The sequence below is a fragment of the Corvus brachyrhynchos genome, unplaced genomic scaffold (assembly GCF_000691975.1).
Source record: "Corvus brachyrhynchos isolate BGI_N302 unplaced genomic scaffold, ASM69197v1 scaffold69, whole genome shotgun sequence".
NCBI lineage: Eukaryota > Metazoa > Chordata > Aves > Passeriformes > Corvidae > Corvus > Corvus brachyrhynchos.
In genome coordinates, this window is record NW_008240228.1 from 1,318,675 (window position 1) to 1,334,780 (window position 16,106).

Here is a 16,106-nt window from a genome sequence, read left to right on the forward strand (position 1 = left end):
CAATGAGCAGGGACACCTTCAACTAGATCAGGTTGCTCAGAATCCCATCCAGCTTGACCATATTTCCAGAGATGGGAACTTTCAAATTTTTTTAAAAATTTTTTTGCCTCCAGAAGTAAGGGCAGCCCTGAAACACTGCTGGGGCTCAGGAGCAGCTACCCATGTGAGCACAGCCACAAAAATCAGCCCCTTCCTGCACTACCTGTGAATAACTTTATTCCCATAATCAGGATTAAGTGAGGTGGTTCTCACATACCAAGTCAAAAACACCCAAATTCCTACACAGACTGACAAAATACTTTACTTATTAGTTCTACTGCCAAAACACTCTTATCAGAGAATCAGGTCTTTAATCTTCAGCTACTAGTGAAGAGAGATGCACTGATTTACCAGGTAAGATATGAATACACTCTCCCAAGAGATTTATTTAAAACTTTGACCTATCTTTTCTGTGACTCTCTCTGAACAAAAGACCTAAGAACACTTCTCCTCCATAAGAACATCTATTTTAGCAGCGTACAGCTCAGTTTGAGGGAGCCCAGCAATGGACTGCTCCATGCTTTTCTCCCCTTGCTGTGGGGTTCACATTGAGTTCAGGAACTTAAAAAAACCCCATTTTTTTCATACCTACTTTAAAATACTATTTATTGAATAAACCAAAGTTAGAAATCCCATAGGATTAACATTCTTTGGGTTTAACCTGGAACAGAATTGTTAATTATGTGTTAATATATTTTAATAAAATAATTTACATTGCTCTGAGTTAAATCCTAGAAATGTAAAGATACATCTTTTAATGGCCCTACAACCAAGTAAATTGACCACACTGACCTGTTTTTTTTTTGGCAGGCTGCTAGTCACAGAGTACACACAGTGGCCCACCAGCTCTCCAGAGCAGCCCAGAACCTCCACACTACTTCATTTGCTCAGTGATAAGGCAAAAGAGGAAGGCAGGCAAGTGCGCTGTATGAAATTATCAGACAGGGAAAAGCGTGGTAGGGCATAAATCCCTAAGAGAGTTGCTGTTGTAATGCACAAGAAATAACTTGCTATTTTCACAGTCGCAGCTATAATTTTATTCATTGTACTTAACAGCATAGTGCAATAAAAGTACCTTTAAAATGGATGCACTCCTGAAGGAATTAAAGCATTTTCATGATTGGTAAGTTTGTTTTAGAGAAAAGTCTTTTACATTTCTCTCTCCTTACAGTAATGTCAGCTTGCACTAGGGTGAAATCAAAAATCCATCATGAAAATATACTTTGAAGAACTTGGTCTGAATCTTCAAACCTCAAGGTTGGGTTTTTTGTTTATTTATTCATTCTCTAGGGAACAGACAAAGCAGAAGAAACTTCATGTTCTTCTAAGTATGTGTTCTCTCTCACAGCATTAATTTTCACCACTTTAGTCTCAGCAGGTCACCGCAACTTATTCTATGTCTCAGTTTACTATACTAGATGAAAATACATTCACATAGAGAACTTCCCATGACAAACAAATCAGCTGTAGAAGGGAGGCAAAATTATCCTTTGGGTTCTATCATCTAGAACTTCTGAAATGGCTCACAGCTGGTTACATCCAACCAACTGCACAAGTGCTGGCACCAGCCAGAATCATGATTTGAGAACCTCTGCATCAGCTGCAAGACTCCAGCACCCCTTTCACTTTCAAGAGTATTAAATATTATTTTATTATCTTTATTATCAGCTGTGTGTATATTCTGCATTTAGAACAACTGATCCAGCTGTTCCTATGAGGCTACACACACAGAACTGGCCACAACCTCACATATACTACAAGTTCGAATTTGTAGTCAGAATACCATCTTTAAAAGCTAAAAAACCCTACTGCCAACCCAGCCAACAAAATTCTCTTATTGAAGGAACTTTTAAGCCTATTGGCATGCCTGTTGGAACCAATACTTTAGAAACTCCTTGTACTGAACAGATTTGATTGATATTTTACAGTAATGCCTTCTGTCAAGGAAGCATCCAATGGGAGCAAGTTACTATATGGACTCTAATATAGCTTGCCACATTTCTACTAGTGTTTTCAATGTCCACACAAGAAATTGCCCATTAAATTTATAGACCAATTTTATGCTAATTGTACTCATTACACTCTGTGAGGAAACTAGGTAATTGGGTTGTTGTACTTCTATCTTTAGAAATAAATTAGAATTCCTGCTTAGTTAGAATAATTTAAAATGTCTGACTGTGCCTGTTCAAAGCATCTATCAACAAATGCTGGCTTCTACTCGACTTCCTACTGCATTAAACAGGCCATTTCTGCACACAAGACAAAGCAGCTAATCAACTGGAAGTTGAAAATAAATATGCAGGGAGCATGCATACAAACCATAGTGTTAAAATGCATTTGCCTTATGCCAAGATTCATTTGTAAATTCATCAAGTGTTATACTTACTAAGTCATGTTGATGTGTTTTCAAGATGGTTAACTGCTTGAAAACAAATAATATTTACAGTACAGTTAAATGGAGTTATTCAGCAATACTCAAAAACAGAGCCTGAACAAGTAGGTGCACAGAAGCATTTGTATTGCTGCAGCACTCAGGGTGGTGCTCTAGTGGAAGGTGTCCCTCCCCATGGCAGGGGGGTTGAACTAAATGAGCTTTAAGGCCCCTTCCAACCCAAGCCATTCTGTGGTCTAACTCTCAGATCCTTTTTACAGCTAAGGGGCTCTGATTTCAATTCTCAAGACTTCTAAAATTATGCACAGTCTCTATGCGACTATTCAGAGATCTAGGAGAGCCAGTATAACAAAGCCAAGCTGCCCAGCAGAAAATGCCAGAAAGAAGAGCAGGGACTGAGTAATTTTGTATTTGTGAAGATTTACTAACTCTCTGCAGGGAAACACTTCGGAAGCCTTTGGGTTCATAAACCAGAATTCCTTCCCAAAGCAGAACAACTAAGTCTGCTCCAAACATAGGCTAATAAATAATCATACCATTATCTTAATGCCATATCTTTGGGATAGAATTTAATTTAAAACTCTGTGCTTAGCTATCTTCTAAGGGATAATAAACTTTTAGGTACCAAAAAATACCAACCACCATGCTGTAAAACATCCTGAATAGAGATGCAATCACCCAACCCATTCAGTGCTCAAAGTTTCACTTCCCATACAATGAAGATTCAGTGAGTCAGGAGGGAAAAAGAACACACACAACAAAAATAAACAAAAGAAAATTGTACACTCCTACTTGGAAAGCTCACATATAAATAAGAGAACAGATGTTTTCGTTTGTTTTGTGAAAGGTGGTAATCGAAGATCAGTCATCCATGCATCAAACAAGTGCTCTACGTCTGTTGACTCAACAGTGCTGTGACAGCACCGCAGCTCCCCCTGAGAATGCCTTCGAAGTTGAATCCCGGAGGCAAAATCATCTGAGGAATGCTTTGTTTGAGATGTGATTAACAAAACCTCTTGGCAGTAGCTCCAGCTCAGCTATTCTTTTAGAATTTCAGAAACAATTCTAGGTTAAAAAAAAAAAAAAAAAAAAAATCACAGACAAAAAGTCAGGCATGGACAAGAGGCTATGCAAATCTGTGTTAAGTGGATACCGAGTTATGACTTTGGCTTATATTTTGAACTTAGCTACCTACGAAGCTCAGCATTAGTTTACCAAGTAAAGCTCACTACAGCTGCTGCCTCAGAATTGCAATATTACTCTAAGATTGGGCATCCTGCTTTTGAGTCAGAAAAGGTATTGACTGGGAACATAATCCCCAAATCTGAAGTGGTACTTAATGGCAATTACATTTTTAATTACAGAAGTGAAAGCAACTGACATCAAGAGTTCTGTAACAAATATAAGTTCTGCATCAAATTAAAGCAATCAATAGTTCTAGAACTGGAATAAAGTAATAGATCTTCACAAAACTAAAAATAGAATACATGGTAGAAAAAGAAATGGGAGACTTCAAAACATTCCTTAAATAGTTTTTGGTAAGAACTGATGCCCCTGGCACCTGAATGCTACAGCAATACACACTTTGTGAAGAGAAGATGATGGAACAGCTGAAAAAATGGGCATTACATACAACCATCAGTGTCTCAGTTTAGGGAGAAAACAACTCCGGGAGGAAAAAATTCCAGGGAGAAAAAAAACCTCAGGGAGTACAGTGATTCCACTATCAACAAAAACTTTAAGTTACTACTTCTTAGGCCTGTTACCCAGTAGATTCCCTTAGTAAATTGTTCATTTTGGCTAGTATTTCCACAGAACAAATGATATTTTAATATTAGGGTGCTTCAGACGTAAAAAGTTCAAGGTTAGAGATTCAAACCATTTAAACGAATGCATATACCGAGTAAAATAATGAATTCTTTTCCATTGTTGATTTGGCTAAAAATGTGGTATTTTATACACAGGATCATAGAATGGTTTGGGTTGAGAGAAATGATAAAGCTCACCTTGTTCCCACCCTCTGCCACTGGCAGGGAGACCTGCTAGACCAGGTTGCTGCAAGCCCCATCCAACTTGGCCTTGAACACTTCTCCAGGGATGGGGCATCCACAGCTCCCCTGGACAACCTGTTCAAGGGCCTCACCACCCTCACAGAGAAAATTTTTTTTCTATTATTTAATCTAAACCTACTCCCTTTCAGTTTAAAGCGATCACCCCATGTCACTACATGCCCTTAAAGTCCCTCGCCAGCTCTTTTGCAGCTCCTTTAGTACTGGAAGGCTGCTGAAATGTACCCAATGTATTTCTGTCCCTGTAGTCTTGTCATCTATGAAACCAGAAATTATATCTGATCAGAAGTATGGAATTTTTCACGGTAGATTCACAAGGGCAGTTTTATTTTTTGCTTGTACACTTGTTTTCTTAGAGTACTCACACAAACTGTGGATGTACTACTAAAAGAATAAATTAAGAAGTCACACATTAATGTGCAGATCTCAACTTTTAAGTTGCTCTTCAACTTGTACAAATTGTAAGGAATGCCTACAGAATGCAGAAAAACAAATGCATGAATTGGAATTTATTAGCATGATTAACAATGAAACCTCCTTATTTTATGTATTATTATTAGAAAACTTCTAAGTTTTAATATATTCTGGCCTATCATGAACAGTCTGAGGCCAAATAAGCTTCTCCCGTATGCATCATTCACTGCTTCAAAATAAGGTTCCAAACAGGAACACTTCTTCTGAGGAATTTGTCTCTTCCTTTCTCAACATACCTTGTATTCCAGGAAACAGCTCCAAGTAATGCGGGAAACCTACATGGAGTACAATGTGGCAGAAAATCCTGGACATCAGCTGCTATGATAGAAATACAAGTGCTATGTGTGTGAACAAAACGTCCAGTACTGAGAGGGTGTTTGCTCCAAATCCGCTGAGATTGTCTGAAAATGAAGATAACCATCAATCACATGAAATAGTAATCAGGCAGTTACCAAGAGACCTCAGGTGGGAAAGAAGAATCAGCTTAAAAATCAAATATAAAAAGCCCTAACATTTCCTAACAGGGAGAAAAAAGCAGTGAAAACCTGGTCTGATACCAAGAAGCTGCCCCTGGCACCTCAAGTTCTGTGGAGGCCTGAGAGAACACCCTCCCCTGGCCGTGGGCTGAGAGCACAGGGTGCAACAAGCACAGGTCACTCCTGGGGGGGTCACCTTGGGGGTCCTGCCCCAACAGCTGGGTGGACTCATGGGTGATAGGAACAGCCCAGGCAAGAATGCAGCTACAGCATCCACATCTCCTAAGATGATGGATGCACACAGGATAACATACTCTGAAAAGGGTGAGCTCATACCACTGAAACCTCCTGTTAAAGGGACAGGGGTGAGCATTTACCTGCAAATTTCGGGGGGTGGGGGGGGTGCTATAGGAGTGTGTTTAGGCATGTGAAGGTGTTTATTAAGGTTTTGTAAAGGGTATAGTAGTCATTTATCTGTTATATTGCTGCCATTAATCCTGCACGTATAGTTCATGGACTAACAGTTAATTACAAACTATCAATAAATCAACAAATCACTTCAATTCTAACTTGATTTAAGTAAGTCATGAGTTGTTTTTCCCCTACAAGCAGCAAATACACTCCTTCAGTGTTTTCCGCTTCACTCTGATATGTAGCCTTCAGCTAAACTTACCTATCTCAAGTTTTTATTCTCTTCTTCCTTTTCCTTCACCTGAAGACACCCAAGATATTCAAGAAATCAAAGCACTATCTACATATCACATTTGTTTCAGTACTCAGACTGATTCCAATCAAAGCACTACAAGAATTGCACTCCTCCAAAGTAATGGCTCCAAAACCTGGGCAAAAATAGATCACATCTTTGAAAAGTGGATATTAAGTCTTTGGGTTAGACAAATGAAAACTTAAGAGGTTTAACATACATGCTAACTTTCTAAAACGTGGCTTCTTAAACAAGATGCTCTAATGAATTTAATCCCTGAGATCAGGTTTTTGCTTCAGGAAATTCCAATGAAACACTATATGAAATCTTGGTGTGTTTCTCCCCCGCAACTGAAAGCTCAGTGTTAGCTCCTAGTTTTTCTAGAAAACATTAGAAGAGTGTAATTAATATTTTTCTTTTTTAAACAGTGTAAAGAAATACAATTAAATTTATTTTTGTATGGTTCACTTCTGTACTTTCTGGATGATATTTTTATAAATTAGAGGTAATGAAGAATTCTCTCTCATGTTTTAACTTCACGAATTCTTAGTCTTCAAAGTATAGGATCTCATTCCTTTATCCTAAACAGACTTGAATAAAACTATACATTGACAGATCTTGAAACCAAAGACACAAACCAAGTATACTCACTGATCTGTGACTCAAACCCTAAAATAAAAAAACTCACGTTCATAAGTGCAACCATGCTTCTTCTAAACTTATTTTTATTTTATTTATGGGCTCCTAGCTTCTGCTTAAAGAAAATAATTATCTTTCTCATTCTGTAATCAGGAGAAAAAATACTCTGTATTATGCATAAAGATTTTTTAAACTAAGCTTACAAGAGACGTTATGTCACTTTCACAACTTTTTAGAAGTTACTTACTCTGCACAAGCTGACTCTCAGCATACACAAAGTACTAGGCTAGCAACTGGAAACCACGTTCTTCTTCCTTACAATTTTAGAAAGCCATAAAGACTTAAATCTGAAAAAGAATTAAAATGTAAAATGAAACAGAGCCTCGTGACAAAAACATCTGTTCATAGTAAACGAAGTGTTTTCAAAGTTACTTAATCAAGCAACTCGTAGAAACCAGGAATAACCTAGAATTTCAAGAAGTACTGCAGAAAAAACCCCCATAATTGCAGTTAAAAACCCACACAAAGGCAGTTATTCAAACATAGCCAGGGAAATGAACACCTTGCCTGCCTGTCACATGCCCCTTTATTCCAACCCACACTGCTCCAATGGCATATTTACTACACCTTACTTCTATTACTCCCCAGCCCTTCTCCAAATTAATGGAATATCTACACCTTTTTTCCCCCCCAAGTACTAGGAGGAAAACTGCCCATCTTTTCTCCCTGTTCAGAAGGTACAGAAGGTAGTGTCCCCACTACCAAAACACTATTTATGTATGCCATCTATGAAATACGAAATCAAAGAACTGGAAATCCTTCCTTTTCTCCATTACTTGAGTACTTCAAAGGAGCACAGTAGGAGCACTTCTCCAATTAACATTTACCCAGCACATTCCACCTCCTCATTCCCTTAACATGTCTGAGTCACAACCACCAGCTCAAGTGACTGGAAATTAACCTACTAAAGCAATGATTTATAAAGTTACATTAATTTGATGCATAACTTCACTGTAAAACTACATCTGGGAAACCAGAGATTTCTCCAGAAACAAGGGATTTTATTTAAGCCCGAGAAGACCTGAAGAGATGCAGTATCTTGCACTGAGTCCACTGATGTAGTATTAAAAAAAAAAAAGAGGCTTTCACAGAAACAAGCTCTTGTTTTAGATTTAGTCTTTAGATGGCTTTAAAGGTTATCAGACCATTTAGAGTCTCTCCCCCTTTCTCCAGGAGCATTACTGTTCTTTTCCATGAAAACGAAAGATGAACTCATTTCCCTCGAATAATTACAGGTTAGGCTTGCTAAGCAAAAACAGGACAGAGTATTCCTGCCCTCCTTCTCATGATTTGTACCTTCTCTGCCCATTTCTTATTCAAAGTCAAAGCCTGGTAGTTAAAATAACCCCCCCAAATCAGGACCTTACAGATGGGAAGGCTTCTGCCTACCTAGCCTGTTGGGTTTGTTGCCACACACAAATGCTGTCAAACTCCACCTGGTGGATAATCTTTAAAAAGCCTAGGAAATAAGCTTAAAAAGGCTTTAGTTCCACCAGTATTGATATACCACTCAGATACTACGATAAAACATACTGAACTGTGTATTTGCTTACATAGTCTTTGTTCTTTTTGTTTCTCCCCGTCTCTATGAATGCTGCAATCAAGCAAAATCTCTGGGCAGATACTTTTTTCTAAACTTCTTGTATTAATGGATCATAGTTGCAATTAATATAAATTTCTGGTAATGCAGTTATAGACAGAAAAAGTCACAGCTTCATGGCACAGCTAAGGAGGAAATTACTCCTTTTTACGAAATTACTGCTTTTTTAGCCTCTGACATAGAAAAGTGGAAAGTAATGTGTAAACGTAATTTTAAACTAGTATTTAGATTAACTATCAATTATTCAAATCTCAAACAATACTCACAATAACTTTTTACCCATACTTTCCAATCCATTAAAACCATAATAATTTATATCTTTGTATTTGCTGGTAGTTTCTCTTATAGGATGTCTTATAAACATACCTGCTGCCATTCTTTACTTTTATAATACACTATTATTTATTATGATCTACTATTTGAGAAATAACTCAAAAATACATTCAAGACATGTAAACTATACCTGGAGCAGCCTGTGATACTGAAATGCTGGAAGAGGCATTATTTTTGAAAATAGTAATTTAATGAAAAGTTGAGAGTTGAATTGTTTTCTCAAAGACTTGAGAGAACAAACTGCTCAAACATTTATCTAGAAACAAAAAAATGAACACCATTTCACACAAATGATGCTGTGGCACAATACAAAAACCCTCTACTGCATGTACTTTATTAGCATTTCAGGATGTCTTCACTAAAAAAACACAGGTGAAGACTGTCTGCAATTAAAAGTTTTACAGAAGTTTCAAGACAATTATTATTTCTGATGAACAACTATTTTTTTCCTCTTTTAAGAAGTCCTTCTATTTTTGACAGATCTCCAAATGAAACTGTTGCAGAACCTCGCTGGGCTGGTTTTGCCTAAGAAAAAAAAAAAAAAGAAGAAAAAAATACATAAAGCGCTAATTTTAAATTAAAATGTTTTGTAAAAAACTTTTAAAACATCACTTTTTAAAAAGTGTGTTCAAAGAGAAAATAAGAGCTTCACATTACCTGTGATTCATGGTATTTCCAGCCAATCATGTAGTAGATCTGAAACGTGGCAGGTACTGAGCCATCGCTGTTTCCGTACATTTCTGCTAGGGCAGGAAGGGAGACAGAAAAGGTACAGACTGTCAGTTCTAAGAAACACTTAGTTCTCAGCACATCAGCACTAAGCGTGACATATTCATCATAATGACTCCTGGTGAAAGATTTGGGACAATAAAAATATCTCATACTGGTGCATATAGTTCAAATCCTGGCATTATAATTAAGGTTAAAAATAGCTTGTGACAATGGCATTTTGTTCTGAAGTATTTGGGGATTTTGGTTTTGCTTCGGGTGTATTTTGTGTGGGGTTTTTTTGTTTGTTTTTTTTACACAAATGTCATAGAAAAAGACACAGAAAAAACTGTTCTTAAAGTCATTTTAGATGAACTCATTACCTCTCAAATACTGACCTTGGTATATTGCAGCAGCTGCTAGCATTGTCTCCCTGTGTAGCAGAGGTTTTCTATTCCAAGAGCAATTACTCTCCCCCATACCTAAAAATATGTTTCAGCTTTAAGAAAAAGAAGATATAGCACATGCCATGAGTTAAGTCTCATGCACTAAGGACAGATTCTTACTAAGCCAGAGTAAGTACGAAACCTCTGCACTTCACTGTAAGGGAGAACATAGCACAAATCATTAGGTGAGTTTCTTATGTGTAAGAATCCAAAACTTTTAATTCCCATGCTTTGCAATTTACAGTTTGCATTGCTAGGAATCATTTCAAAGTATTACTTCTTCAGCCTGAGTCTTCAAACATTTAGGGTTATAACTAATTTTAAGAATGAGTACAAAGTGTTTATTGAGACACATCACTATATTGTTTTAACAGATAATCATTTAAATTACTATCCCAATAGATTTAAAATACAAAATAAACCAACCACAATTCTAATCTTTTTAATCACTTACTGCATCTGAATGTTTCTGCTGAGAATAAAAGTTGCCTTTCCGTTAAGGAATTACTCCAAACAGCAGTTGATCCAGATAAGAAATGCCCTGAGTTGCTGTCAGTAACAACAGACTGCATGTGAATGACTGCTTTACAATCCATGACAAATGCAATCAGAATATTAACAAAATCGTTACTCAATTGTTTGCTGCTCCTCAGCAGACTCCAAATTAAGGATATATTTATTCTCATTCCAAAGCAGTTTGCTGAATGCCCTGGTAATTAGAAAGGCTCACAGGAAACCGTCAGTGTGTGGGATACTGGCTTCTGTCTCCCTTTAAGGGCTTTTCTGCACCTCACACTGACACAGGCTCATGCAGAACAGGAACCCCAGGGAAGCAGAACGTTCACAGCAGACCATGAAGTAGCAAATCTTTGACTTGTGCTTCCCAACACAAATCTCCTGACAGGCATAATCTCCTGACTCACTAGATAGCAGGAAAAAAACTACTGCTTCCCCTGTTGCAGTAAGATTTATTTTTTTAAGAAAGCAATTTTTTGTGATGATGATGGTAAAACACTGGCTCAGGTTGCTCAGAGAGGTGGTGGATGCCCCACACCTGGAAACATCCAAGACCAGGTTGGACGGAGCTCTGAGCAACCTGATCTAGTTCAAGACGTCTTTGCTCACTGCAGGGAGTTGGACTAGATGGCCTTTAAAGCTTCTTTCCCACCCACATGATTCTATGATTTGGAGTTAAGAAACACACAGTAAAACTCTTCTGTGTCTGCACCACTGATATAGAAAACCTTTATGTTTCCACAAAGAATATACTTGCCTTGCAAGTCTTCCATAACCTCAAATAACCCCGGGTAGTTGACCTGGATTTCATCAGTATCCTAAAAGAATTGAGGAGTTCAGTTTTAGAGCATATCAAGCCAAACCAATAGCATTATGTCAACCTTATACTACCAAACTATTCCCTGCCCATGGCAGGAGGGTTTGAACGAGATGATTTTTAAGGTCCCTTCCAACCCAAAGCACTCAGCAATTCTATTCATCTGCCTCTTCTGCTCAAACAATGTATTTCTAGGAATCATGTACTAGTTTAACATTTCTAAAAAGTTTTCCTTAGTAGCCCAAATGCAATCAAATTTTATTTTAAATGCCATTATTTTCTTCTTGGTTTTAAAAGAAAGAGCAAGTGTCTATAGGTTTTTCATGCAGGTCTAACATTCTCTGACATTTCTCCAAGAAAACCCTCCAAATTCTACTGGGCCATGAGCCAAAGATACACTTCGGTTGGTTCCATTAATCACCACAAAGCCAAAACCGGAGGAAGTCCAAGCTATTTCTGCAGCCTGTTTCAGCGAGGTGCACCATACACAGAAGGAAGCAATATGTTTTTACTACATTAGCAAATAGCGATTTTTATATTCCAGCAGCTCTGATGTTCTGGATTGTTCTGCCTGATTGTTCTCTAACTCATAATTACCACAGTCAGGGTGTTAAAGCCAGCCCTGGAAAGCAGATGTCCCAAATCGGCGACGGCAGTGAATGGCGAGACGTGAGGAGAGAAGCCCCCTTCCCTCTCCAGCTCTGCCAGCTGCAGGGAGCAGCGGAGCTCGTACAGAGTGTCCCCCCCAAACATGGCTCCGATGAACACCCCGTCGGGCTTGAGGACCTGGTGAATCTACAACACAGAAATACACAGGTCACAGCTTTGCTACATGAAGCCTACATAACTAAGTGCTTCTTAGACCTTTCTTTCTTAGTGAACTCAAGCAATCATTTTAAGAGCTGTAACAGACTTTTAATGTTAGCTGTGTTCTGTGGGACAAGCTATGCCATGGCTTCTGGTCACACTGTAAGCAAATACTCTGTCTGAAGAGAGGCTATTTTCTATTTCTAAGCGTAAATCCTCAGAAATTACACTTACAGTCAGGAAACATGGAAGAAACTGTGGAAATTGAGAGTAAACTATTTTCAGCAGAATACTCCTAGAACAATATTCTCAATTAATTTACTCCTAAAAGGAGGGTAGATTAAGATAAGTATGCTATTTACTTTTGCTTTCTGAGAGCAAAAGCACTTCTTAATGGCTTGATTTAAGAGAAATGGAGGCTTTAGTTTCCAGTAGTGATCTCTGCACTTCTGAGACAACCAAGTAATGCCATATTTATTATGTCTACCATTACTTATTATTAACTTGCCAGAACAACAATATCGTAACTCAAACACCAAGGCTGACAAGCTGCTTTCTGGTCTCCTAAGTCCTAGCCCCCTTCTTAGTGAGAAGGCCAATAAATTCATGCTTTCTTTTTTCTTTAAGAATTGGAAATGATCTCTGGTTTAGACATCCAGAAGAGCCTGATTACATAATCAGGCTAACAAGACAGCAAAAGCTTCCAACACTTTAGAAACAAAAATATTTTCAATTGTTTTTTAATTAAGTATTAACCAAGCTACCTTTTCTGTGATAGTAAAAAAGCCTTTAATTGATAGGTAAGAAAATTAGGCAGTTAAAGGCAGTTTTCATTAGTTAAAGACAGTGGTACCAACACAGGAAATCATGACAGTTGGCCAAGAGGCCCAGTTCCCTCCCCATTGTGAGACAGTGTCAGTTATATTTACTGTGGGAGAAAGTATTTGATACTACATAGAATACTTAAGTTCCAGTGAAAATTGTATATTTCTTTAGAAGTATTTTTTATAAGTACTGAATGCATTTCAATTGGTTTTTATTATTTCAGTAACAGTAGGGCAGTCCTATTCCTACCAACAGGTGATAAAACAGCACTGCAATGACTGATCAATTTGAAACAAATGGAAAAAACAGCAAAATGGTTAACATGTTCCTTGTCCTTGCTCCATGTTTTTGATTTGACTGAAGTTTACACCTGCAGGGAAGAGCTGAACTAATCCAAAATGACCAAAACTGTTACTGAAAAAAAAAAAAAAAAAATTTTTGTCCTCAACAAGAATTTGCTTCATTTCAAAACCAAAAAGCCTTGATCAAAGCTGTATTTCAAAATAAACAGCTGAGACATAAAAATAACTCAAGCTCCATAAAGCAGTTCTGGAGAAGCTTAGTATTGTTCTACAAATAGTAAGAACTAACAACAAGAAAAATCAATAGCACTGCCTCAGGTGACATTAGTTACCATGATCACAGCTGTAGAGAATCCAAAATATTACACAAACATGTTGTTTCAGCTATTTATTCCAAACTGATTTGAGGGAGCAAATGAGCAGCAATATCAACTGATGCTCCTCAAACTGCCAAAAGTATTGCAAAAAAATACTTGTGTGCAACAGGAGTTATTTCTGTGTCTCTTATTTAAAGAAGACCAGGAAATACAGAGTACAAGTAATGGCAAGTGCTGACTTACAGTTTTAAAAACCAGTTTCTTACCTCTTTGAAAGCTTTAGGAAGGTCATTCACCCAATGTAAACTGAAAGAACAGAAGTGTACATTTTACAATTTCAGATTAAATCAAATTTAGGGAATTCAAGTAACTATTTAATTATCTAAGTAAGTTTCAGGAGCCAAAGCCACAAACTGGTTTCTCAAGCTGCAACCATGCTGAAACACCTGCTTGAAACTGATACTAAACAAGAACCAAAGTTTATCCACATGGCACTTTTTTCTTTCTTTTTTTTGGTTGAGAAAATGCAAGTCCTGGAGACTAGTTTGTCAAAATGCAGGAAAGAGAGAAGCTCCAAGTGTTTTGAATGAAAGTAAACAAACAAAACAGGAAGAATCACCAGGATAGCAGTTTTTCCTAATGCATGCTCATATTAACTATGCAAGTACATTTCTTATCGCTTTTTAATGGACAAGTAATCTTTGTGGGATTTATTTTCTTAAAGCTACTCTGAAAAGAACATTCTTAACAATTTAAACAAACAAAAAAAATTATTAATACATACCTTAAGCTGCTAACAACAAGATCAAATGTATCTTCTTTGAAAGGAAGGAATTCCTCATCAGCTACGACCCTGACCGTCGGGATTTCAGATTCTATAGGGTTTTTCTAATGTTGGGTTAGAAGGCAAACAACTCATCAGAAACTCACTTCTTTTGATTTCCTGTATTACAGAATTGAAGCACTGTAGCATTCAAAAAGTTACTTACTAAAGCATTCTCTGCGATATCAACTTGAATAAGTTTTTCAACTGTTTCCTGAAATAAAATTTTAGAAGTCTATGAAATATTTAAGTTGTTTTGTAAATGGACATAAGTCATTTTTTAGCACTTACACCTATTTACAATAAGTTAGAAAGAGTCTTCTCAGCTTTTGATAAAAGCTTTATATAAAGCAGAAAGCACTTTTCCCCACCCAACATGGCACCTGCTCCCAGGGAGAACAGCTGAGGCAGAAATGGTGACAGAAAACACGTTTTGTAATTTTAGCCATAAATTTAGTTAAATATAAACCATGGATTAACAGCCAAGGAAGCACCTCTACTTACAGCATGGTTCATGAAGGGTAAATTGTTAATGGCTTTAAAATCTCCATAATGACACTTCTCTAACAATTAACTGTGGCCAATAAATTCCCCAAAAACCCATGCATATTCCTACATAAAACTATAAGTTAACTGTTATATAGCAGATAACTTCCCTTGCACTACCACTTGTCAAGCTTTCAGTGGCAATAAATTAAGAACAGCCTGCACAACACAGAGCTTTGAATGATAACTACAGGTATGGGGGAGACGACTTACCTCATATCAAGACTCAGATAATTGTTTTAAGTTGTAACAGAGCTCTTTGTGAAAGGGAGGAACACATATGAACTCCCTTTAAACACCTTTAAGTATGAAGAGAGAGTACCTTGGTTAAGTGCTGAGCTATGTAACCTCTTCCAGAGCCAACATCCAAAGCGAGAGGAAACGTTCTAAAGGATAAGATTAGCAATACATAGCATAACCAAGTCTTAAAACATTTTTAATTTTAGATTATATCAAGTTTCACTACTAATCTCTACGGGCCTTACTGAACTCAGCCCGTCGAGCATCCTTCTGTGGCACCGCGGGGAAAGGCGCTCCGCACCCAGCGGTTCTCCCCAAGGGTCCCGTCCCCTGGGGGTGAGGGGAGGGTGCGGGACACGGCGGGGCTCACCTGGTGATGTCAAACACCCGGTCCGCGATCCTGCCGCCGACCTGGGGGAAGAGCCGGCGGTCAGAAACACAGGATCAATGAGGCCGGAAAAGACCTCTGAGATCATCAAGTCCAACCTATGAGTAAACACCACCTCGTCAACTAAACCATGGCACTGAGTGCCACGTCCAGTCTTTCCTTAAAACACCTTCAGGGACGGCGACTCCACCACCTCCCTGGGAAGCCCATTGCAATGTCTGATCACTCCTTTCTGCGAAGGAATTCCTAATGTCCAACCTCAACTTCCCCTGGCACAGCTTGAGACCTCTTATCCTGTCGCTGGCTGCTTGGGACAAGAGAGCGACTCCCACCTGGCTACATCCTGCTGTCAGTGAATTGTAGAGTGATAAGGCCACCCCTGAGCTTTCTCTTCTCCACGCTGAACACCCCAGCTCCCTCAGAGGACTTGTGCTCCAGCCCCTTCACCAGCCCCGCTGCCCTTCTCTGGACCCGCTCCAGCTCCTCAATATCCCCCCTAAACTGCGGGGCCCGGAACTGGCAACAGCACTCAAGGCGACCCCGCCAGCCACCCCCCGACCCCGCACCTCCTCCCGCAGGTAATCGC

The 16,106-nt window shown here is 38.4% G+C and overlaps 1 protein-coding gene across 1 annotated transcript; it reads right to left on the reverse strand.

The window, feature by feature from the left end:
* Positions 1-2,688: 2,688 nt before the first annotated feature.
* Positions 2,689-16,104, reverse strand: NDUFAF5 (NADH:ubiquinone oxidoreductase complex assembly factor 5; the record flags this gene model as incomplete). Its single annotated transcript, XM_008642048.2, has 13 exons — positions 2,689-3,496; positions 5,211-5,375; positions 6,124-9,310; positions 9,443-9,525; positions 9,892-9,975; positions 11,213-11,273; positions 11,870-12,067; positions 13,790-13,829; positions 14,308-14,411; positions 14,513-14,560; positions 15,215-15,278; positions 15,503-15,543; positions 16,087-16,104. Coding segments are annotated over 11 exons (828 nt in total), but the record flags the coding sequence as incomplete, so codon positions are not given.
* Positions 16,105-16,106: the final 2 nt, after the last annotated feature.